The 25,716-nt window shown below is 39.9% G+C and overlaps 1 protein-coding gene across 13 annotated transcripts in view; it reads left to right on the top strand.

Moving 5' to 3' along the window:
• The window catches only part of ralgapb (Ral GTPase activating protein non-catalytic subunit beta), a 113,649-nt gene that overhangs the window by 38,350 nt on the left and 49,583 nt on the right, over nt 1-25,716 (top strand). For 8 of the 13 annotated variants that reach the window (XM_051932624.1, XM_051932626.1, XM_051932629.1 and 5 more), the window contains exons 7-11: nt 453-631; nt 5,049-5,200; nt 6,991-7,207; nt 13,548-13,583; nt 23,228-23,429. In XM_051932624.1, coding sequence (XP_051788584.1) covers nt 453-631; nt 5,049-5,200; nt 6,991-7,207; nt 13,548-13,583; nt 23,228-23,429 — 786 coding nt within the window. The remainder of the gene's footprint in view (nt 1-452; nt 632-5,048; nt 5,201-6,990; nt 7,208-13,547; nt 13,584-23,227; nt 23,430-25,716) is intronic. The other 5 variants (XM_051932634.1, XM_051932631.1, XM_051932633.1 and 2 more) reach the window with 1 other exon arrangement.

Below are 25,716 nucleotides of genomic sequence, written 5' to 3'. Positions count from 1 at the left end.
TTCAGAGCTTAACTGTTTTTGTAAAAGTTATGAAAGGAGAGGAGTTAAAAGGTTTCGTGTAGATTATGGCTACAGGAAAACTGAGTCAGGCCTGTGCTGCCACAGGCACTTTGTTTCATATTGTGTATTTTATAATGGCAGCCACTGGTTTGTATCCCTCTAGCTAGATATGTAAAACTCCAGAATTATTGGTGCCCCTTTCAGCAATGGGTACAAACAAGCATAGGAAAGAGCAGTTCAGATATTCCTTATAATCTTTGGTGAAATTGCTTGCCGGTTATCTAATGAAAACCATTCTTAGAACATTGTTTTATTTTGAGAGCAGTATATTATTTCAAGAACATATAGAGCACCGTTATTGTCCTCTATTATTGCACTGGGAGTTTATCAAGCAGAAATAAAAAAAAAAAAGTGGAAGGCTCCATGTTTACGTTCTTATTCTTCTTTTCCAGTAACCCTGTGGATCTCAGTAATCCGGCCATCATCAGCTCAACACCCAAATTTCAAGAGCAGCTGTTGAATGTCAGTGGTGTTCCTCATGAAGTCATTCAGCATCCCTGCCTCAAACAGTTGCCTCAGATATTCTTCCGTGCAATGCGTGGGATCAGCTGCCTAGTGGATGCTTTCCTAGGTAAACTTTGAGAAGTGTGGAGCCTTACTCTGGCTTGCTGCAGGGCTGGTTAAAAACAGAAGTAGGAAAGAAAGCAACATACTGCTCATTCAAGTCAAAAACATGAAAAATAAAAGTGCTTAATGGGGATTCTTATCTTCCCATAATACTTGGCTGCTGCTGGTTGTAGTGATGGGTTTGGGTACAAAATGGCCATGCTGAATGGATAATGCTTATGCCTGTGGTGTGTGGAGCAAAAAGTCTCCTCCTCAAAGTGAAGCACTTGACATCGGTTTTGTGTGGTTTTAAAACACACTAAAGCAGGGCACCAGTGTATCCTTTTATGTCGAAGAGGAAGAGTTAGAAATTGACGTTTGACCCCCATTTGAATGTAGAAGATGGAGCCCATTCACAAGAATGTAAGGCGTGGATAATTTGTGCACCTTTGCAAGTCCATCCATTTCAATCACACTGATTGTGGTTGAATGGCAGCACACACAAGTGTCCGTCATAGAGAGCGGTGTCAGGCTGGGTCTCTGGGTGTAGAGCCTCAGTTAAATTCAGTGCACAGTAGGCTGTGACCAAAACGTTATTGGGACATTGAAGTTTTGCCAAATGGCATTGTAGCACGCTGCATCAGCTTGTGATGTGTTTGGTGACTCTCCAAAGCATAGAAACTGATGACACCCCAATCATTGAATTAGTATTATATTAAACATGCATTGTCTGGTATGATTTGTTCAACAAAAAAATCAACAATTTTATTAATCTTACATTTGGTGGATTCTTTTGCATGATTACTTCACTCAATTTTATATTATTAAACAAAAATATTAGTGGGAGATACATCTGCCGAGTATGGCATATGGAGGAGAGCCGAGTGCTCAGCAAAATTTTCTGAAACTGGAAAGCATAGTGGGTATCAGGGAATTGTAACAATGCCAATATTAATACAAGAATCGCATCTTCTGAGCCTGCTGTTTAGTTGTGTGGAATTTTATCTGATGAGCATCACATCTGTTTGGCTCAGGTTTGGCTTTGGCCTAGACAGAACAAGAGCAGATTCACGTTGTCTATAGTGCCTGCTGAGAAATACACTTATGGCAATGCTCATTGTCACTCTTTAGCATTTACTGTATATATAAATTGTGTCAGTTTGGCCTTTTTGCTATATTGACCAGATATTCCCAATTATAGTGGCCCATCACTACTCACATTGATAATAAATTTTAGTGTCATAATTTAACCAGTCGTCCCCCAATATGCTGGCTTAAATCAGGTGATGAGAAACCCCTCAGTTTAGCCAGGCTTAGTTCAGAATCCGGGTTTATGGAATGGCTCCTATGTACCTAATGCCAGAATATGTGCGTTGACTTGGCTTTCAGGTGTAGAGTAAGTTAGAGTAACATGGCTGCCTGAGGTGTTGGTCCTGAGACATTGTGTGTCATTTGAATTGCGTAAAGGGTCGTGGGAATCTGAAACAAACTGTTGAGCAATGTGCTTGAAGCATAAACCTTGACAACCTTTAAGAAGTATCTGCATGAAATATTCATGACAGCTTAGCTATTCACTAAGCAAAAGAGCTTGATGGACCGAGTTGTCCCCTCTTGTTTGTCAAATGTCTTATGTTCTAATACAGTTAGTATACACTGGGGAGAATGGGCCTGACCCCTCTGTCATTGGTGGGCAAGAACTCCAAGAGGTTATGAGAATTTGGCACAGTTATGCTGTTTTTTGTTTGTTCATTTACAGTGGCTATAGAAAAGAATCCCCCCCCCCCCTTCGAAATATTCCCATTTTTTTTTGCTATACAGCCTGAAATGAAAACACACACCAATATTTTTTCCAGCTTTACTTACTCAAGACTTCCAATGGCCACTTTGAAGGAGTTACAGGATTTTATGGCAAAGAGTGGTCATATAATTACCGTATTTTTCACTCCATAAGACGCACTTTTATTTCCCCAAAAGAAGGGTGGAAATGTCTGTGCGTCTTATGGAGCGAATATTGCGTCACAGACCGTGATGTGTATTACCTTACAGAAGTCGACATCCAGGGGTAGAGGGCGACAATCAGCTGTTAATGGCAACAAAATGGTACGTTACGTTACAGGCATTCCCTCTCTGCTTGGAGGAATGTTAGACTCATTGACTCGCCATCTAAATCTTGCGTAGTGCATGAGTTATAAAATGTAAACAAATGTAAGCAAAGGCAAGATGGCATCAACATCTCACAAGGGAGTGAAGCGAGTGCAGAAAACAAAATACTCGGCAGACGATGTTTTGCGCATTATTGCTGAGTCGGACTGATTTTTCAGAATCTAATTTTGTTGAGAGTGATCAGGAGATAAAGCAAGCGAGTGAGGAACTGGAATCAGCTGATCGGACAGCAGCCGATGCCGCTCCTGCTGAGCACATTCGCACAGCCGATGCACCTACGGCAAGGTTCGTGTGGGAGGAATACCAAGACATTGATCCGTGGGAGCCAAACTGGCTACCGGACTTCACAAGACAGCATGGCTTGCTGTTGGACACGACAGATTACCAGCCGCTGGACTACTTCAGGCTGTTCTTTCCTGAGGCTGCCTTTCAGCTACTTTCAGACGAGACAAACAGGTAGGCAGAGCAATTTTTTGGAATCGCGGGCTGCACTTGAATCGACTTCTCATTTTGTCAAAGTGGGAACCCACAACAAAAGACGAGATGAAGGGCTTTGTGGCATTACAAATATAGATGGGACAAGACTGGCAATATTACACCCAGGCATGAATGCCAGAAGTTTTGGTCCAAACGTGTTTTGTCCCCTGGTGGCTTTGGACAGGTTATGCCACGCGATGATAGGTACGTGCTCCTGCAAAGTGATCGTGAGCAGCTGAGCTTCATAAATTCTGACACTAGTGATGAGGAGTTCTTGGGGTTTCCAGAAAACTAGAAGAGTGCTTGAACCTTGAAGTCTCTCCTCATTTGTTAGTGGCAGTGATGATGGTTCTTAATACCACTGTTGACTTTACATGGTTGAAATATTCTGCTATATTTTGTTAAATATAGTAGTACACCATTTGTTTCAGTATATTTTTTTTCTTGTTTTCCTCCTCTAAACCTTGATGTGTCTAATGGTCAGGTGCGTCTTAAGGAGCAAAAAATATGGTAATCTATTAATCTCCGTTTGTCTTGCTTTTGATTTTTATATAATTCTTCTGAACTGTAGCTGTGATATCTTTCACCTGGATGTTACAGGTTGCATTGAGTAAGTAAAGCTGGGAAGAAATATTTTTTGTGTGTGTTTTCATTTAGGGCTGTTAAGCAAAAAAAAAAAAGGGAATATTTCGGGGGGGGGGGTCGGGGGGGATTCTTTTCTATGCCCTCTGTATCTCTTAATCCGAGTTTGGGAACATTTTTACTCATATTAGCTTTTTTAACATTAGCTTTCCTATATGCTTTAATATGGTATTTTTGACCATTTGTATTCAGTTGTTTTTATGGAGCTGTTTTGTGCCTTGTGCCTACTACCCCTTAGCAGTTCCACCTGCCTCTAGTTATTTGTGTGTCTAAAATGCCTGTGAACTTGTTCTCTCCATAGGCGTTACCGTCGCTCGGAGCAGTATACGCGAAAGGCTGCCATCTTATGGTATACAAAGCTAATTTCAGCCCCAGATGTAATCAGACGGGAGCGACTCAAAATGATTTGGGCAGAAGGGCTTATAAACCAATGCATTGATTCCACATGGAAAAAGGCAACTGAGAGTCGGCAACAACAGCATTCTGTTTGCGACCCTAAATAATTTAATTTCAGACAAAAATGCCTTAGGTTATTATTTTTTTTCTTTTTCAAGGAGATATTAGTTTCTGAACATTCTGGAAAGAAACAAAATGTGAATTTTTAAATCTGTGAAGCAGTATAAGGGGGAATTCAGGTGCTCAGATTATGTCAAATAGAATGCTGTGAATTTCAAATAGAATGCTGTGAATTGCTCATACTTCTCTAGTTGTGTATACTGACACTTTGGGCTCTTCATTCTTTTTCACAAATAAAACGAGTAATTGCATGCTGACTATTTGAAAACAACTTTTTATAATTGGGAGCACGGAATTGATACCCACTCTAAGTAAGAACTTGTATACATTTTTCCTTACGAATCATCTTCATCACACATGCATGGAAAATTGTTGTTTTTAAGAAAACTAATAATCATATCACTATTTTCACACTTATGGGCACATCATCTAAAATTAATTGTTGGGATTAGATAATCTGGAGAGGAAAAAAGCTTTTCAGCTCTAATGTCATTTACAGAGGTAGCTATTATAATGTAATATAATATAGTCATGTGCACCACGTAGGCTGTGGTTTTGTATTTTTATTTTTTTGCTTTTTTCATTCTTGCATAGTTTTTTTGTGTCTTCTTTTTTCTTTCCCTCCTTCCTTCCTTTCTTTATAGGAATTTCTCGGCCCAGGTCAGACAGCGCTCCACCGACACCAGTAAACAGACTCACCATGCCTCAAACCACTTCTACAGCCAACACTACCCCACCGCACAGCCGGAGACATCGGGCTGTCACTGGTAACAAGACGACCATGAAAACCACTTCAGTAAGTTTCACTTTAGAGATAATCTGACCCCTAGCGTGGGTAGCATCGTCTTTAAAAGTTGATTTTATAAGTTTTTGCTTCTGAATTGGAAACCAAGATTGCACCCACACATTACAGAAAAGTCTTTCAAGGTCTGACTTAGTTTGATCATTTATTTTGGTAACTGAAGTACAATGTAATATATATTTTTTTATTTGAAGAAATTAACATTGCATTCAATGAAGTTACACTTATGCAACAAGTGACTTCATAAAATTAGGAAAACAATAATGAAAAGAAAAAAAAATGGAAAGCAACAGAACAGAATTCAACTTCTACCCAAGAGAAAGTGAGGAGAGCCGACAGCAATGTGCAAATATAGTTAGAAAAAGACAAAAAATGAAGAAGGGAAAATGTCCCCCCGATATAAATGCTTATTCTAAAATCAAATTTGTTAAATCTTGCAATGTTTCAAAAAGGTTTTGAACAGACCGTCTGGAATATTTAGAAACTGGAGTCTGCTCAGGTGGTGTCTTAAAATCTGTCAATGTGCTAATCAGTAAGCAGAGTGCTCCATCTAAATAAACAGCATATAAGCATGTCGACAATAAATTATAAAGGGCCCCCATTTTTGTAATTGGTTTTGGCACGTAGTCAGGTGGCAGTGAGACACACAATGTGCAGTGCAGGGGTCAGATTTAAATAGAAGTGATATCAAAAGAGTGTGTTTAGATTTCTTGTTTTTTATTTTTGGTCATTGTGTTTTTTAAGGGGATTAATAACAGTACAATAAGGGTTTTGCCATTTGACTCTGTAATGTACTAATTGAACTGGGCCTAGCCACCTGTGGTAGTCAGAGGCAGTGTTTTTCAACCGATGGGTCGTGTTTGGTCATCGCAGGGTCTCAAGCACATGAGAACAGAAGGACAAAAAAGCCATTGCATAACCAAAACCAAGTTCTGCCAAAGGAATCGACAGTACTGTGTGTTGTTTCATTTTCTAATCCTGCATATTTCATCGGGCGGGGGGGAGACCACTCTTTGATTTTTATTTCCCTTTTGTAACCATGGTCATCTCTCAAAGGCAGAGCCCAACCTGCTCTTCTGATCGTCACATGTTTCACCAAAGGGAAAAATACCCTCCTACACCCACCCACTCTTCAGATCACACTCCTTTCAACCAAGGGGAACCCTCCCTACTTCTTTAATTTCAGCCTGTGTGTCGTCAGGAAATTGCATTTAAAACTGGATCCTGAAGATGTAAAAGATTGAGAAACACTGATCTAAGGGGGGGGACTGAGATGCTTTAGCCTTGAAACAAGAAGACTGTGTTGGGGTCTTGACACTTATACCAGGTTTTCGCTAATCCAGCAAATCTTAATCTTAATATAAATATACTCGATGCCGGTGAAGTATAAGGTTAACTTGCCACTGATGCTGACCAAATAGGTTCTCTTCACACAAAAGGTCGTAGGATTCTGTATTAAACTGCCAAACTATAAATGGAGTTTGAGGCCTGATGACTATTAAGAACTGTCTGGAAGTTCAGCAGCTAGTTACCTCAGTGAATGTGTATCCTGAATTTCCTTGTAAAATTCTTATCGTTTTGATTGGAGTTATGTAATGAAATTGTTATCCTATTCTTTCATTCATAATTGTACATTTTTGATTGCAACCTTAGTTTAGTTAATAAGCCTTTTTTTTCTAACAGCATTAGACCTTCTTGCTCCACAGATGATGCCTGTTGCAGTTAAGTCTTTCACACCTGGCAAATTTCTCTGTGAATCAATATATTTTTTTTCCCGTCTGCAGGGCAACACCACCCACATTCCAAAAGTTCAGCATCAGACATCAACCAGTTCACCACTGTCTAGTCCAAATCAGACTTGCTCAGAGCCACGTCCACTGCCAGCACCAACAAGGCCAAAGGTCAACAGCATCCTCAACCTCTTTGGCCAGTGGTTGTTTGATGCAGCGTTGGTTCACTGTAAGCTGCATAATGGAATGAACAGGGACAGCAGCATGACTGGTAAGAAAAGGTGCCAAAGTATGTTGTATTGTGCGTGTTTATCCTCTTTCAAATTTCCTACCTGCAAGATTAAATAGTTACATTTACTCAAACGCTTCACAGTGACTTTCCTGCTTTTGCAAATGCTTTTTAGCTTAACCCCGTTCAGCTCAGTTACAATCAACTTTTAATTGGAGAACCAGCATGCCCAAAGCCTTTCTCAAGTCAAAGCACTCCTGGCAGTCCGAACTGCTAATGAAACACTAAATTGTAGTGAGAGGGGGCTCAGAGTATGGGAGGTAAGAGTGTTCAGCCGACCTTGGTGGTGTCTATTGTGGTCCTGGTTACTGATTGCAGGCCCTCATTGTTCTGTTGTCAGTATTATTTGTGTATTTCCTACAAAAAAGTACTTTGCTTTTAAGTGTGTGTCTTTCTAGTTACCTGCGTTCTGACTCTGAAAATGCACGGTTAAATAGCTTTAAGCATGTTTTAAAACTGTTCTGGAATACCAATCAAATTAGATTGACAATTCTTTCAAAACAGTAAAGGTACTGTACTTCCATCACATAGCGATCAGCTACAACATTAAAACCACTCACCGGTGAGGTGAATAACATTGATTATCTCAATACAGTGGCACCTCTGCAGGGGTGGGATAGATTAGGCAGCAAGTGTATGATGGGTTATTGAAGGTGATGCATTGGAAGCAGGAAAAATAAGCAAGCATAAGCATCTGAGAGACTCTGACAAGTCTGTGTCAAGTCAAGTGAGACTCTGTGTAAGGCGGAGCGGTGGCTCTGAGGCTAGGGATCTGCAATGGCAATCTGAAGGTTGCTGGTTCGAATCCCATAAATGCCAAAAAGGGACTCTGCTCTGTTGGGCCCTTAAGCGAGGCCCATAACCTGCAATTGCTGAGCACTTTGAGTAGCGAGAAAAGCGCTATATAAATGCAAAGATTTAACATGGCTAGGCGACTGGGTTAGAGCAGGGTTAGTTTTCCCAGCATGCAGTGATTAATATCTACCAAAAATGGTCTAAGGAAAGACAACTGGCGAACATGTGACAGGGTTGTGGGTGTCCTAGGCTCATTAATGTGCAATGGGAGCAAGGACTAACCCATCTGGCCCAGTCCCACACAGTATTGCAGCTTGCTACCTATAGGGCTGCAGACTTGGCGAGTGCCCATGCTGACACCTGTCCACTGCCCAAAGCGCTTACTGTGGGCACATGAGCATCAGAACTTGAGCTTGTAGCAATGGAAGGAGATGGCCAGGCCTGATGACTCACGTTTTCTTACAGATTGTGTGGACTGCCAGGCTCATGTGCATTGTTTACCTGTGGAAGAGATAGCAGCAGGATGCACTATGGGATAAAGGCAAGCCAACTGAGGCAGTGTGATGCTGGGAAACCTTGGGTCCTGGCATTCATGTGGATGTTACTTTGACACATACCACCTGCCTAATGATTGTTGCAGACCGTGCACACCCCTTCATGACAACACTATACCAAAGGACACCTTCAGAGGTCATGTGGAGTCCCTGTCTCGAAGGGCCAGAGTTGTTTTGATGGCACGAGGGGGGGGGGGGGCAACACTATATTAGGCAGGGGGTTTTAATGTTGTGGCTGATCAGTGTGTTATGTCATACGGATTCAGATAAACTCCAGTAGCACTAAATGTCAGAATATAAGGAGTGCTCCTTGTTTATTAAAAAAGAAGGTAAATGTTAAGTTTCTTTTCTTTGTAACAGTGTTAAAGATTTCAGTTCTGTCCTTCATTTTGCTCCGTAGCTTGATATTCAGACAACTTAGGCACACCAGTCCACTTAAGGAGATTGTGGGTTCGATTCCCAGGTCCTCCCTGTGTGGAGAGCGCTTTGAGTAGTGAGAAAAGCGCTATATAAATGTAAAGAGTTATTATTATTATTATTAACTCTTCACTACAGCACTTGAAAAAAATGATTCTAAAATCAAAGCATTAAAATTGCTCTTTAGCGCGCTGTTTATTTAATTTTAAGGTTCTGAAAGGATTGCCATTTTACAGACTTAACATCAATCGTAAAATTAGCTTAAAATAAATTGTGTAGTTTTTAAGCATTCAAAGACCCTTGCCATCTTAACTAAAAACTCAACTGCCTTGCAATTTCTTATTTAGCATTCATATTGTGATTAGCATGAAAAACTTTATCTCAAAAATAAGGCATACTAAATGAAACGTAAGGTATGTCAGTACACCTGTAGATGTCATTTGTTAGTGTCTCAACACAGGCAGTCCCACCAGGAATTGTCTAATTTGTGTATTGAGCAAAGCATTAATCTGGAAAGTGTTGTGGCAACAATGCAACATGTAAGTCAAGGTAGAAGGCAGGCCAAGAGACACCCTGCGTCACTAAGCCCACTTACCACCTCAATCACATTTTTACGTTTTCCAGACCAGGCTCCATCCAGGAATGGAAGCATCTCGACTGCTGTTATAGTCCTGAATTATTCCTTTCCGTCAGCCCAGGGGATTTTTCTCAGTTGTTCAAGGCATAGCGTCAAGACGTACAGAATGTTTCACACCATATGTCATTGGTGAAAATGGACACTGTGAGGCCTGTGACACTGCTCCGCACAGGACATCACATGTCTAGAATTGATATAAAAAATTTGTAATAGAAGAGTTCTGGTTAGGCTCACTTTGGTGTTTCTGTTAGTTGAGGATGACACCATATTCTAATTTAAGTTAAGAATCATTGAAAAAAATGAGGTTTCAAAATCTTGTGTCACTTTAGTTAGTTGTATGTTTAGAGAAAATTATCAAAAACGCATTTTACTATCCATTTGGAAGCTATTTGTTGCTTTACACCATTTCTGGCTCGAAAAGTGTAACATGCCTGTGATTTCTGCAATGGCAACAATGACTTCCTTTCTTCTAAGTGGTCAGTATTGCAGATAAATCCAACACATAATGTTATTCATATACTTACCACATGACAAAAGTCTAGCAATGCCGCACTCTTCTTAGAGGCTGACACGTAGTGTTAGGATTTGCCTCTTCCAGCACACCACTGTCACACCATGATGTGATGCTATTTATCTACCTGGGATAGGGAAGTGTGCTCATCGTCAATCTCACTAACACCAGTGTTACTCGGTACAGACACTGCTGCTAATAAATGAGAGTTTAAATTAGGAGAAGTTTTGTACATTTTAACATAAACAATGAGAGGATGTGTGAACAATCCTGAACTGACTGATATTCTTGGAACCTGATCCTAGAATTTCCTCAGCCAAGAGTTCGTTTGATGATAGAAAATTGAATTCCTGTCCATGTGTAAGCCATTGTTTCATTGTGAAATCACACCATGACCATTCCTAGCTTGGACATTTGCAATGTGATCACTGCCGGTGGCCAACCTCCTATCGCTCCGCATTAAAGGAGTTGCTTCTGATGTCCTTTGTATTCCAGACATTGCAAGTTCGCAGCTGGGCACTGAGAAGGATTGTGGTGTGATTCCCTGATGAGCCAGCAATGCTGCTAAGCGTCAAAGAGAAGCAAATAAAACTTGTTGTTTGAATAAACCAATCATAAGAGACTTCAGTTCACAACTAGTTGCTTGCTTTTACATGCAATCCCACATGTCAATTATTTTTTACCAGGCCCAACTGAGTGCTATCCACTTTCATTGCTAATAAAGTGAAGTTTTCTTTTAAAGCAATAAAAGAGTTGGCCGTTAAACACTTCATGTGCTTGACTTCTGTCATTCAGTGGCCTTTTGTTGTAGACAAAGCAAAGACATTTGTGATTCTGGGAATTGCAGAATTTCTGCAGATTTCAGGATCTTTATTACTTAGTCTAGGACTGTCATGAAATATAATTAGAAGGAGGGTAGATGTATTTGTAAAGCAGCTATTGAAAGAAGTTGGAATAAGCAGAAATTAATAGCTTAAAACAGGAGCACAATGAATTTGTCGTGAACGAGAATTTCACAGTCCTCCTAATACTTGTCAATGGCAACTACAGACCCCAAAGGGTAGAAGCAAGCCAATATCTTATGAAGCAATGAAACCCGCCTGAGGAATCACAAACACCTGGGACACCAATTGTTCCAAACATTGTGGTGCCCTGAAATGGGGGGGACAAAGTAGAAAAAGTTTTTTGTGACCGAAATGTCCGCAAATCCCCTTAAATGAAAGTCTGCAATGTGCACTTTAATCACGATGTCTGAGTTGTTTAATTTGTCATTTTAAATTGTGAAGCAGAGAGAGAATCAAGGAAAAACATGTCTGTCCCACACATTTTGGAGGGCACTGCATTTCCACATTAGTGTAATTTATTTGCCAGACCCATCTTTCTTCAAAGCTACTTACAAAAAAAATAAAATCTATAAAATGAGTTTTAGTGATTATTAAAAACAAACTATCAAGTGAGCAATACAGAACAAAACCTTAATGTAATGCACATAATCAGACTCGACAAAAAGTTCTATTATATTACAAAAGAAAAAAGAATGGCACTGGTGGGTGATATACCAGATCAGTGCCATTGGCAAGAGCAAGTGCTCACAGAGTAATGTACAGAACTAAACTAAATGCAGTCTCTCTTTTTCTATATACAATTGAAGCAAAAATATAGTACACATGACCTTAACATATTTTTTTTCTTTAAGCCTTATTATTATTTTTATTATAAGGATTGTGGCTTAAGTCAACTAAGAAGCAAACTGCATCTGAAGTAACTAAAATTAGCACTGTCGATACTCAAAATGTTCTTTAAGACCCTTCAAAATGGGGATTTCTTAAGGTAAGACACTCAGTAAAGTGGCGGCATTTTTCCATCATCTTTAATGAGCAAAGGAAGGTAGGTTTTGCTTGCCGTCACGGATACTTGACAGTCCTAACATAAAACGGCAGTAATTCATGCATTTCCAATGAAGAGTGTGTAGCAGTAGAGGCTATTATCGACCTCTTGAACCCTCAGGTACCACGCCAAACACCAGGTAAAAGTCCAAGACTTATTTATTTTATAATAATTACGTGCACAAAGCACCCTCCACTCCACACTACACGTACAATAATCAATACTCTCTACAAATACCAATCCTCTTCTCCCAGACACTTCGCCAGCCTTCCTCCCAGCTCAGCTCAGTGTCTGGGCTTTCCCACAGTCCTTTTATACCCCCCTGACCCGGAAGTGGTTACTGTCCAACAATCCACAAGTCCTCATTAATTCCGGGTCAGAGTCAAAGTCCTTTTCTTCAACCTGGAAGTACGTCATTTCTCCTGTTCATGTGACCAGGATGTACTTCCAGGTTATAGGGCACATAACAGTCTGACAGCCTCCCTACAGCGACTCCCGGTGGCCCCCATGGTATCCAGCAGGGCTGCACATACAAACTACAAGGTCCATGAGGCCCTGCTGGAATTCGGGGAACCTCCATGCTGTCGGGAGAGCTCCACCTGGCGGCCTGGAGGTGTGGGCTGGAATATTTAGCCGGCCATCCATCACAAGTGACTTTCCAGATGCTGGAGAATTATTACTGGAACTGTGTATCAGTGAAGTAGAAACATCCAAGTGTGCTGTGCAGGGCTGTGTTTTAGAAGCAGAAGCCTGTTCATTTTAGTCAATAACATACATGCTAGCCATTCAAAAACACAAGTAGGCTGTTCTTTGAGGTGATGTGCAAAAACACTGCAATAGTGTGTAGTGTGTCCGTATCAAAACAAATCTGAAAGCAGCCTGAGGTAAAACGAACAACCATTCGTCTACATTCAAGTGTCAGTTTTTGCCTTTTTGTTGTATACACAAATTCAAACTACACTCAGATAGCGTCACTCGATCTGACAGCCCTAATGCATATACGTCTTCCTCTGTACAAATAATGTAACACGTCATGTGCTTTGTTTTGTGGTTTCAAGTTATCCCAAGAGTCTGCCCACTTTTTACCATTTTACTTAAAATTCCTATCTACTAAGCTTAATGAGGAGATGGGGAAAAGGCAAAGTGTGACATGAGAAAGAGGCATAGGGAAGCCAGACTAAAAAAACATAGATGTCTGAGCTGAAGGGGTTAATAAGGTAACTCTGTCCAAGCAAGGCGTAAATGCCAATAGCAGCCTACTGTGTGTTTCTCTTCTTCACTGTTCACATTTCTGCATGGAAATGGTGTCCTTGTCCCAGCTGTTCTAACCTGACTGCCAACCTTTGTGTGTGGTTAGACATCCTGCTCCCCCCCCCCCCCCCATAACACTGATCTAATTAATCTAAAAGCTGAAAGACAGCTGCTTTTTTCTTTTGCATAGTGAAACAAAATCTTTTAAAGATATTTATAACTACTGCTCTCCTTTGATTTGTTTCCATTTTTATTTCTGTTATCTTGCAGCATCTTTTATCCAAATTCTTCTTTCTTATAAATCTTGTAAGTAGGAACAGTAGCTTCTCTTTCAACGCAGTCAGTTTCTTATCATTTGTCATCACCCCCTCCCCTTCATTTTTCCTCTTTTAATTTTTATCATTGCTGTCATCTAGTCTTTGTTACTGTTGCACTGTTTCTGAGGAAAGAGACTCCACTTCCTTCCTCTGTTTTTGAATGGGAAAGATTGCTTCTAGTATGTGATCAAACCATAAATCCCAAGACTGCACTAATCATGTTTTTATTTTTCTTTGTAATTATTTAATTTAAAGTTGTCTTTCCCCCAGTTTGTTTAATTTTGTGTGTTTTTCCTAATGCATGAAGTGGATGTCTGTCTAGCAAAATGTTTATGAAAAGGCTCATGGGAAGTGACAGAGAGACTTTGCTGTAATCCTTCAGGCATTAAGTGTTTGCACGTTAGAAACGGCTGAGGTATTACTTTATCTACGCCATCTGAATGCAGGAAGCACAAAGAAACTGTGCAGAAGAATTTTGAAGGTGGGAGGGAAATTGGGGCTATTCATTATGTTGATTTGCTTCCCTGCCAGCTCAGTGAGTCTATGGACATTGTAGATGTTGTGCCAGTCCTGTTACCACTATAGGATTATGATCCATTTAAAACAACCAGTTTGATTTTTTTTGTGCTGACCAGTTAGGCCTAATGCTGTTGGCTTCTCATTTACTGCTTGCACAGCCAACAAAAAAAAAAAGAAAAGTAATGCTGTGTTTAATGGCCAATTGCCCTCCTAGTGAAGGTTACTGCTTGACACCAATATTCACTTTATGGTTGAGTGACTCGACCAAACTGACAGGTTACCTTCAAGTTTATTGTCTTGTGTACAAAGTACAATGAAATTCTTGCATGACTTGTCAGAATAGTAACAGTAACATAGCAAAAAGACACTGTTGATAGCATAAAGGTTTGAAAGGCAAATCCTTATAACACAAATGAAAACAAACACGCAAAACAAACGGCATTGAGGAAAAACGTCTCTTCGGATGCAAGTCTGCATTTTCACTGCTCTAAGATGGCGGATCTTCCAGCTTTGAGGATTTCCAGCAGGAAAAGGTGGGTCCAGGTGGACGGATACCAGAGGTGACGTCAGTTAGTCTCCGGTCTGCCGAGGGGAGGACAAGAAGAGATGTTAGTACATAGCCTCAACCTCTGAAACGGCAGGGTGTTACCATTACTAGAGCCCTTAAGCTGCCCCCGAAGCACACACTTGACCACACACACACGCTAAACATGCATCGAAAGAAACAAATGTGGTATGCTAAAGTAAATACAATGTACACATTTAATTATTTTATCTTAAATTATATTTACACAGTGGAGTTCAGAAAGTATTCAGACACCTTCACTCTTTTCACATTTTGCTATGTTGCAGCCTTGTGCTAAAATCAATTACATTTTACCCCACATCAAGGAACACAGAATTTCCCCAGAATAACAAAGCAAAAACAGGATTTTAGAATTTTTTGCAAATTTATTAAAAAAATGAAATATCAAATTGACACAAGTATTCAGACCTTTTACTCAGTACTAGGTTGAAGCTCCTTTTTCAGTGATTCCAACCTGCAGTCGTCTTGGGTCTGACGCAGCAAGCTTCATGCACCTGCACTTGGGGATTTTCTGCCATTTCTTCTCTGCAGATCCCTTCACGCTCTGTCAGGCTCTGTGGAGGGCACCAGAGGACAGCTATTTTCAAGTCTCTCCATAGATGTTTGGATTCAAGTCCAAGCTCTGCCTCAGAACTCAAGGGCCCTGAGGTCCAGAGCACTCTAAGAGCAAATTTTCATTAAGGGTATCTCTGTACTTTGCTCCATTCAGCCTTTTCTCAAACCTGACTAGTCTCCCGGTCCCTGCTGCTGCTGAAAAACCACCCCACTGAATGCTGCTATCCTTCATGCTTCACTGTTGGAATGGTATTGAACAGGTGACAAGCAGTGCCTGGTTTCCTCCAGATGTGACGCTAATCTTGGTTTCATTAGGCCAAAGGATCATTTTTCTTGCCTTTAAATGCCATTTTTGCAAACTCCAAGTGGGTTTCTATATATATTTTTTTTTTACTGAAGAGAGGCTTCAGTCTCACCACTCTGTCATAAAGTCCAGATCAAAGGAGTGTTGCAGTGGTGATTGTCCTTCCCACATCCACACAGGTTCTCCGCAGCCCAGACAGAGTCTCCATAAGGTTCTTGGTCATGTCTCTTACCATGGACATTCTCCTCTGACTGCTCAGTTTGGCCTGGTGACCAGGTAATAGAGAAGTTGTGGCTGTTCCAAAGTTCACCTGTTTAAGAATTATTGAGGTGACTGTGTTCTTAGGAACCTTCAGTGTAGCAGGAATTTTTTTTTGTACCCCAAAATCTGTGCTTTGACCAAATCCTGTCTTTAAGCTTTGCAGGTAATTCCTTTGACCTCGTGGCTTGGTTTTGCTCAACTGTGGGGCCTTCTGTAGACAGGTGTGTACCTTTTCTGATCAATCCAGACAAGAAGTAGAAACCTATCAATGATGATCAATAGAAATGGGATGCACCGTAGTCAGATTTCAAGTGTCATAGCAAAGGGTCTGAGTACTTGTGTCGATGTGATTATTTAGTTTTTTATTTTTAATAACTTTGCAAACATTTCTAAAACCTTATTTTGTTTTCTCATTCTGGTGTATTGAGTGTTGCTTGCTGAGGAGAAAAAATAATTTAAATGATTTTAGCTCAAGGCTACAATACAGAAAAGTGTGAAAAAGGTGAAGGAATCTAAATATGTTCTGAACCCACTAAATATGCACAAATACACGAACACGTGCATTACAAGAACACCTACAGTATGTGTGAGTATGACTGGCTGCCCCGTGTGTGAAATGTAGAAACACACTCGCCTGTCGCCATTGCAGAAGTTTTCTTCCCTTGGTCTCCGGTGTCCACAACTTACACAGCCATTAAAGAAAAACTAGCCCGGACATTCCGGTTTTCAGTTTAGTTCAAGCTATGTCAGTGTTCAGTAATAGGTGTTATGTTCGAGGAAGCACAAGATGAAGGTGGTTTGTCTGTCTTGCTAAGAAGTGCAGTAATAATTCATCCCATTAGAGCAGGGGTCCTCAATCACAGTCCTGGAGGGCCACAGTGGCTGCAGGTTTTTGTTCTAACCCGGTTGCTTAATTAGAAGGCAATTCTTGCCAATAATTTCATTTCATGGCTGGTTGGTGCTTTAACTCTGCTGTGTCAGGTAATTCTCATATCCTAGATTGTTGTCCCCTTTCTAAGGATATCATCCAAATGATTTGAAGGCTAAAATGGATGACTTAATTCTCAGTCCTTCACTTAATTCTCTTCACTTTCCTTCCAAGTATTTAATTAAACCCAATAGTGCATGATGAATGCACACAGGTGTAAATTGTAACAAGCTTAATGGAGAAATGCTGGTCTCTTTTGTCATTTGCATGTTATTGCTAATTAGGAGCAATTAAAAACCAAGAATACAGCTGTTTAAGACTAAAATAAGCGATAAGGCTTCAAAATCTTAAAGAGCGAGACAACTAAAGTGAAGCAGAAATGTTACTTGAACAATAAGCGCTTCTTATTAAGCAACTGGGTTGGAGCAAACACCTGCAGCCACTGCGGCCCTCCAGGACCGTGATTGGGGACCCCTGCATTAGAGAGAGAGAATCCTCAATTAATGGTGAGAGAGATATCACTTTAATACTGAAGTTGTTTCCATATAATTTTTTTAACACACAGCTATTGCATGCTGAATCAACATCATTAAGGTTATGTGTTCACAAGTGCAAATAAATGCAGTCACAGTAATGACAGGGGTTTGGAGTGGAGTGGTACAGGAGCTGCTTAAATTATGTTTCTGAATGTAATTGAACCCTGTCTTGTGCAAGGATATATTCCTGTATACCCCCTTATGATACGTCTACATTGTAACAGATTTGGGTGTATCCATTCTCTCAGTCTGAGAGTCCTATGTATCTGTCTTGCACCATGTACAATATGCATATACAACAGTGGTTTGAAACACAGTGCACTTGTGTACAATAATGTTGTTTTGTGGGCAACTCAGTCTCCTCACTTAAGCAGAGGCAGTCATAGCGCCTTGTGTAAGTCCAATACAGCCAGAGTTAGGACAGAGCACAGTTTCACAAAAATAAGTCACTCTGGCAAGAGCTACACAATTGAAAATTGGAGGCATACGTCCCATTTCCTCTAAGACTGCAGTGGGTCAGATGGAGTGATTATGTCGAAGGACAGCAGGTCATTCTTTGTAGTACCACAGTGCACAATGATGAGTCTGAAAGAGCAAGAGTACTGGAGGCAGTTGTGCCCCTTTTTGTGTCGTTGCATGCTAGTGCACATGAGACAGAACTGGGAAAGCGGAGAGGAGCACATCTCGCCCTTTTTCATGCCTTTGTTTCAAACAGAGTCGCTTGTTGTATGCCAATACTCATTTAGACAAGCCATATTAATTTTAGAACAAAGTGCTTTGGACTGATGAGACAAAAATGGAGTTATTTGGTCAGAACAAAAAGCACTTTGCATGGCGGAAGAAGAACACCACACTCCATGAAAAACACCTGCTACCTACTGTCAAATTTGGTGGAGGTTCCATCATGCTGTGTGGCTAGTTCAGGGACTGGGGCCCTTGTTAAAGTTGAGGGTCGGATGAATTCAACCCAATATCAACAAATTCTTCAGGATAATGTTCAAGTGTCAGTCACAAAGTTGAAGTTACTTATGCAGGGGTTGGATATTCCAACAAGACAATGAGCCAAAACTCATGCAGAGGGAGAAGTACAATGTTCTGGAATGGTCGTCTCAGTCCCCTGACTTGAATATCATCGAAAATCTATGGGATGATTTGAAGTAGGCTCTCCATCAAATTGAACTGAAGTGGAGAGATTTTATATGGAAGAATGGTCAACAATACCTCCATCCAGAATCCAGACACTCATCAAAGGCTATAGGAGGACAGCGTCTAGAGGCTGTTAGATTTGGAAAGGAGGCTCAACTAAGTATTGATGTCATATCTCTGTCGGGGTGCCCAAATTTATGCACCGGTCTAATTTTGTTATGATGCATATTGCATATTTTCTGTTAATCCAATAAACGTAATGTCACTGCTGAAATGCTACTGTTACCATAAGGCATGTCAGATATTAAAAGGAAGTTCAGCCAATGAGAAAGAAAAATCCAAAGAATTAAGAGGGGTTCCCAAACTTTCATATGACTGTATATGTATATACAGTATATATATATGTATATTTATATACAGTATATATATATGTATATGTATATACAGTATATATATGTATATACAGTATATATATTTGGAAGTTCGGCCATATATTAGTGCATAGAGAGAGATGAAATGACGTTAACTCTAGAATCTTGATACAAGACACACAAGGCCATGAGCACAGACAAAGTTTATAGAGTGTGTTCAGTTTTAATTTACATTCATTCATAGCACGTTATATGAGAGGGTGATGTGACTCAGTACTGAGTGGAGCACACCACACTAGCCCACCTCTGTAATGTTTTGTCTGAGCTGACCTGGTCACCCATCACAGTTTCAGCCTGGGCTGTGGTGGGGAGCTCCACTTGCTCACTCTGTACTCTCAGAGCAGTCTTATTCACTATTTCTTCTCGACACACTCTATTCTTACTGATGCTGAACTGTGCTGTTGTAGCTTTGGCTGAGAGAAAGGAATTGGGGTGGAACTTGGAGGCATTCACTTTTACCACTTCCACAATCCCCCTAAATTTAATTCTGGTGGTGGTTTAGATATTTTGACCTTGATAGTACATATTCAATCCTACAGTAAGCGCAGGTGTGGGGATTTGGTACACTTCGCCATCAGTGTTCATCTGAGAAAAGGTAATCCATACAATTCTCATCTACCATGAAGTGTGAAGGAGAGCATGGTATATATTTGGGACGTTTGGTCATACTGTCACATTGCACCATTGGCCATATCCATGCCCAAGTCCACCCGTCCTAACTTTGCACTATTTTTGAGGCACACTGTCACAGCTGTAAACAAGAGAATGCTGCCATCCCAAGGATGAACAAAGGGCAGTTTGTGGTTATTTTTGCATCTGCCTGGCACTAATTGAAAGAGGAATGTAGGATGGCTTTTCTTAGAGACACACACAGTCCTTAAGCAGCTGCTACTAGATCTAAAGTATTAAAGATTGACAGAGTCTGGTGATAGTGCATACATTTTTAAAATTAAAGACTACATGTGATACCATAGCACTCCCACTGCGTGCAACTAAACCTGCTCACAACATGTAAAACTAGAGACAATGTTCATTTTCAGACAGTCTTCTCATGTTGCCAAGGCAATGGACATTTAACCACAAGGTCGTGGTCCAGTTGTCACTATTATGTGATTTGTCACTATGCACAAGTCACTTAACCTGACAGATGCTAACATAAATAAAATCCATACAAGCAAACACATGTGTTTTAGCTGTGTGCTTGTAAACTGTCATTAAGTGGTGTTGTTCACTAAGTAGATTTGCTATATAAAATACAAGTTAGTAGGCCTTGTGGAGGTTTGACTGTCTCACCACAAAGACATGGCCCTTTTTCTTTCTAACCTGACTTGCCAAGTTGTTTTTTTGGGGGACGGGGTACTGGAAAATATCCATTGGTAGAAGGAAATCTGGCTGAAGCAGTTAAAATGTAAATTTCAAAAATGAGTAGGCATATAAAAAAATAAATGTATAAGGAACACTACAGCAACATATCTGTGTCACCAAAGCTACCTGGATGGACCAATCAGGACGAGCAAATTTGAACCCACATACTCTGCAAACTTTCCAAAGTTTTAAGGATCATTTTCATTGGATGTTGCTCTTCCTAGAAATAATTGGACAGTTTCTGCCCTAGTCAGTTTTCATTCTTTTTATTGGAACAACTGCCTTGGGATAAAGATGCTGCCTTGTTAGTGAATTTTAGGTTAAGAATAATTAAAAGGAGTAGTGTTGAAGATTGAAAGTATTCTGTGGCTGGACGTAACTTCTATGGTTCGGACTCATTTTGTTTTCAGAATAAGCAATGAAGGAAAAACAGAAAAGCTAAAAGATGCTATTAGCCAGCATTTCTTTGAAAGATAACTGTTAAATTCTCAGATAGGAGCAATCTGCTGACACACTTCAAACACAGTCGCCGGTGCCTTTGCCCAGTTGATTTCCTTTGCCGCTGCTTTGTCAGACTCATCTTCCACATCTGGGGCACGATATTTATAAGTAACTAGCTGAAATACCCAGCGTTGCCTGGGAGGAAAATGAAGTGTTTTTTCTCAAAAAAAAAAATATGTAATTAAAAAAACACAACTTTAAAAACAAAAAAAAATTAACAAACAATGAAGACTCACTGTTGTGCTTGTCTTGCGGTCTTGTATGTATGTTATCACCCATTTGACGCTCAGAACCAGCCAACTCTAATTAATTTCAAAAGCAACAGGCGGCCGGTGTGGTGGGGCTCAAACATAAAGAATGCTGGCAGTCACTGCCAGTTCGCCCTCTGGTGGTCGTTCCGAGTGTCAGCTGGATGATAACATGCATACAATAGCGCAAGATCACTCCCCAACCCTATCCAGAAAGGGGGTGAGTTAGGGTTGATTTCACCCTACGGTATTTTTAGTCGACCAATGAGAAACATATACAAACATATTTCATGAATATCGCTCCAGGTGTTCAGAAGTGATGCTGGAACATACATACATACATACATACATACATGCATGCATGCATGCATTAACTTTTATTTATATATATATATATATATATATATATATATATATATATAATACAGTGCATCCAGAAAGTATTCACAGCACATCACGTTATTCACATTTTGTTATGTTACAGCCTTATTCCAAAATGGATTAAATTCATTTTTTTCCTCAGAATTCTACACACAACACCCCATAATGACAACGTGAAAAAAGTTTACTTGAGGTTTTTTATTAAAAATAAAAAAACTGAGAAGCACATGTACATAAGTATTCACAGCCTTTGCTCAATACTTTGTTGATGCACCTTTGCCACCAATTACAGCCTCAAGTCTTTTTGAATATGATGCCACAAGCTTGGCACACCTATCCTTGGCCAGTTTCGCCCATTCCTCTTTGCAGCACCTCTCAAGCTCCATCAGGTTGGATGGGAAGCGTCGGTGCACAGCCATTTTAAGATCTCTCCAGAGATGTTCAATGGGATTCAAGTCTGGGCTCTGGCTGGGCCACTCAAGGACATTCACAGAGTTGTCCTGAAGCCACTCCTTTGATATCTTGGCTGTGTGCCAATTGTTTTATTTTTAATAAATTTGCAAAAACCTCAAGTAAACTTTTTTCACGTTCTCATTATGGGGTGTTGTGTGTAGAATTCTGAGGAAAAAAATGAATTTAATCCATTTTGGAATAAGGCTGTAACATAACAAAATGTGGAAAAACTGATGCGCTGTGAATACTTTCCGGATGCACTTTGTGTGTGTGTGTATATATATATATATATATATATATATGTATGTGTATATATATATATATATATATATATATATATATATATATATATATATATATATATATATATAAGCAGTTACAATTTATATTCTTCAGTTCACTTTTTTTAATAGGCCAACATTTGACGTATACTGTTCATTTAAATATTTTTCACGATCTAAATAAAAACACACTGTTTCTTTAAATAGAAAATAGTACCTTTTGCTTTTTCATATTCAGTCTGCTGCAATTGGTAATAAAGTAATTTAGTATCTATCTATCTATCTATCTATCTATACAGGTTTTAAATTAAAAATGTATTTAAACTCCTTTTTAAATGAAATAAAAATTGATAGTAACAAGACCTCATCCAAACACCCACCCCAACCATGAACATCATTTGTATTATTTGTTTATTTTTTGGCTGGATAATTAAATAAGAGAAACAGACTGCTGACACACCCCAAGTTGATTGCTAGGCTGATCACTGCCAAATCACTTTAACAATTTTAACTTCTAGTTTCCTCTGATTAAAAAGAAGTTTGAAAGCAAGACCAGATCATTTGGTTAATTAGTGATTAGAAGAAGCTTCAAAAAAGCAGGAGTAAACTAACATGTGGTACAAAGTCTGCATACACCTCCCAGCACATAGAACGCTGTCTCCCTGTTCTGTTTTAGTAGTTATCTGTACATTCAGGGGACGGAGGCTGAGTTAGCTGATGAAGTGCCTGCATTTATCAGTGTTCAGTGACTCAGTGTAAATGGAAGTTGGTAGAAGCACATTCACTGTCATTATTTCTGAAGGTTTCTGCCAGTTTCTCCTGGGAAGTTCGATTGTTAGCACTCAACATCTTATGGTCCATAAATCTTCGTAAGCATCAGCTTTTCTATTTGCCAATTCTCAGTGATGTAGAATTAAAATAAAGTTACGTTTTTTTTCTCAGTTGTGCAACATACCTAATCAGGGACGTTCTTTATTAACAGGTCCCTTCAGCCTGTATTCCTAATTATGATATTTAGGGTTTGGTTCAATTAAACAGTGTAGAATTTTGCAAAATCTTTGTGTCAAAGGTCCCATGAGCCATTTTTGGATACTGGCATATCTGATTTAGAGATGCTTTTCTCCCCCTTTTTTTCCAGCTTTAGCAGCCCAGGCTACTGCAGAATTCCGTCGAAAAGGATCACAGATGTCCACTGACACCATGGTCTCAAATCCCATGTTTGATGCCAATGAATTCCCAGACAATTATGAAGCTGGAAGGGCAGAAGCCTGTGGTACACTGTGTAGAATATTCTGCAGTAAGAAGACTGGAGAGGAAATACTGCCTGTATATCTCTCGAGGTAAGTTAGGGGGATGCTTCTCGTTAGCATTAGCTCACCTGGCTGTTTTACTTTCCAAGTCAAGTAAATGATGAATATGAACATACATCCAAGTGTTTGGAGGTTCTATGATCAGCTGAAATGAAATCAAGTTGCTCCGCCATGCATTATCTGCATTGGATTTTCCAGTCACTGGAAGGCAGTGTGTGTGTAGATAATAGACTGTGGCGGACGACTGGGGATCCTAGAAGGACCGGGAGAGGGCAGCTGCCCTGGTTAGCATCGGGGCCATGGGATCAGAGCTTAGAAGCTTAACCCTTTTGGGGCCCCGTGGCCACTGCCAGGGGGCGCCTAGAGGATTATGGAGCCTCAAATGGAAGCGCTGCCAGAAGAAATTTCAGGCACACCCGGAGTGCTTCCAGGTGCTCCTGCGGCACTTCCGCCACACCAGGAAATCATTTACGAAGCACATGGAGCAAATCCGGGGTGTTACAAAAAGGGCTCCCTCACTCCATTAGTTGAGCCGGAGTCGAGAATCAGAGGACAGAGCTTGCAAGAGAGGAGTGGAAGCAGCAGTAAAGGAAAAAAGAGGCAGACAAAGGGACTGAATAAAATTGAGCTGATGGGAGCATTGTGTACATGCAGGAAGAAGCTGAAACTTGGCTGCAAATCTAAGTTTTAATGAGGTATTAGGGGAAAACATAATAGTATCAATTCAGGATCTAAAACAAATAATTTTGTCATAGTGGTCTGAGATTAAAGGGTATGAAAATTTGGAATGGTTTGTGTGAAGGAATGGGTAACATCTCTCCTAGTCTTTTTAATTTGTTCATACTTTTAATAAATATGAACAAAAGAGCCTGTATTAGATTTTTTCTTAGTGAGTGCATTTTCTTGTGCATTTCTGGCTTTTTGCAACCCTTCATACGATGAAAGTCCTCATTATTAAAAGAGAGGGTGAACTCTTGTATAATTAAACTAGATGTGCCACCCGTCTTAGACTGGTTGAAATCTATCTAATCAACGTAGACCTCCCCATGGTCAGCATTAATATTTGCAGTTCAGTATCTATTGAAATACATTTTGTAATGTACTACAAATGTTTGTGATGTGCCATCTGTTGTAATAAGAAATGTGATGCATTTTATTACTACAGATGTTTATAATGCTAGAGACATAGCAACCGGACAGACACATTTTTTTTGTTATGGTGGATTAACCTGCATATAGCTGAGTGCAGTTCGTCACAGTGTAGACCTACTTTGACCAAAGCCATCTTTAAAGCATATAAATATAAACGATCGTAATTCACTAGAGTTGTTACAAAAGTTAACAGTACCACTTTAGTGTAATTACTAAAAAATGCATCTATTAATCATATACTGTTATGTAATAATACCTTAACAAGGACTTCTTTTGGTCTTAATATCACTTACAAAGCCTCAGTAAAGTGGTTATTCATCTCTGTGCAGGGTGGTGTAATGAGAGCCTTTGATATGCTGGTAAGATTACTTGTGAATATAAAGAATTAATGGGCATTATGCTGAGGTATGCAATATCAAGAGACATATGTCTCACTTAAGCCACCCCTGACCATTCCAAACTGAATTTATTTTAGTAGGCCACATTGCAATGATGAATAACCACTTTGATGCTTTGCAAGTGTTATTAAAACTGAAAAAAGCTTTTGTTCAGGTGTTCTTACATCAATAGGACTTTATATGTGTGAATCCCTCCTCAATAGATAGAACTTTATTTGTGTATAGCCTCCTCAGTTGTGTCTGTATATGGTCATCAGTTATGGATGGCCCACGCTGATGGTCTGGGTGGATTTGTCACAGGCTATGCTATTTAAATGGTACATTTTGGTGATGCAGTAGGGATGGTGGTAGGAGAAAGAATGGACAATCTATTAAATTGGTTTAGGGTTTTGGCCTTGCTCACATTTCTTTCTGCCACCTGAGAACTGGATTGCTTGAGATCACTAATTATGCCCAGTCCATTCCAAACATCCTTCATGTTGTTCTGTGTGAGTTTGTTTTCTATTATAGCTCTGTATATTTCCTTCCTTTCACTTACCTTTTTTCTGCATTCTCCATTTGCCCTTTAGAGACTCTCTATCGCCTGATTTGTATGATCTGTTCTTCTCATTCAGATTAGTTTTTTTTGGCTCCTTAGTAATCCAGGGCTTTTGTTTGGAAATCTGCATATTGTAACCATGTGACCGACACACTGTTTAAAGGGCTGTCCTTCGGAAGCCATTTAGAGCCATTTCAGCCTCCTTCCTCACAGTCCTGGTGGTAACAGG

The sequence above is a fragment of the Erpetoichthys calabaricus genome, chromosome 10 (genome assembly GCF_900747795.2).
Source record: "Erpetoichthys calabaricus chromosome 10, fErpCal1.3, whole genome shotgun sequence".
Lineage (NCBI taxonomy): Eukaryota > Metazoa > Chordata > Cladistia > Polypteriformes > Polypteridae > Erpetoichthys > Erpetoichthys calabaricus.
Note: the sequence above shows the minus strand (reverse complement) of the source record. Positions and strands in the feature narration are given on the sequence as shown.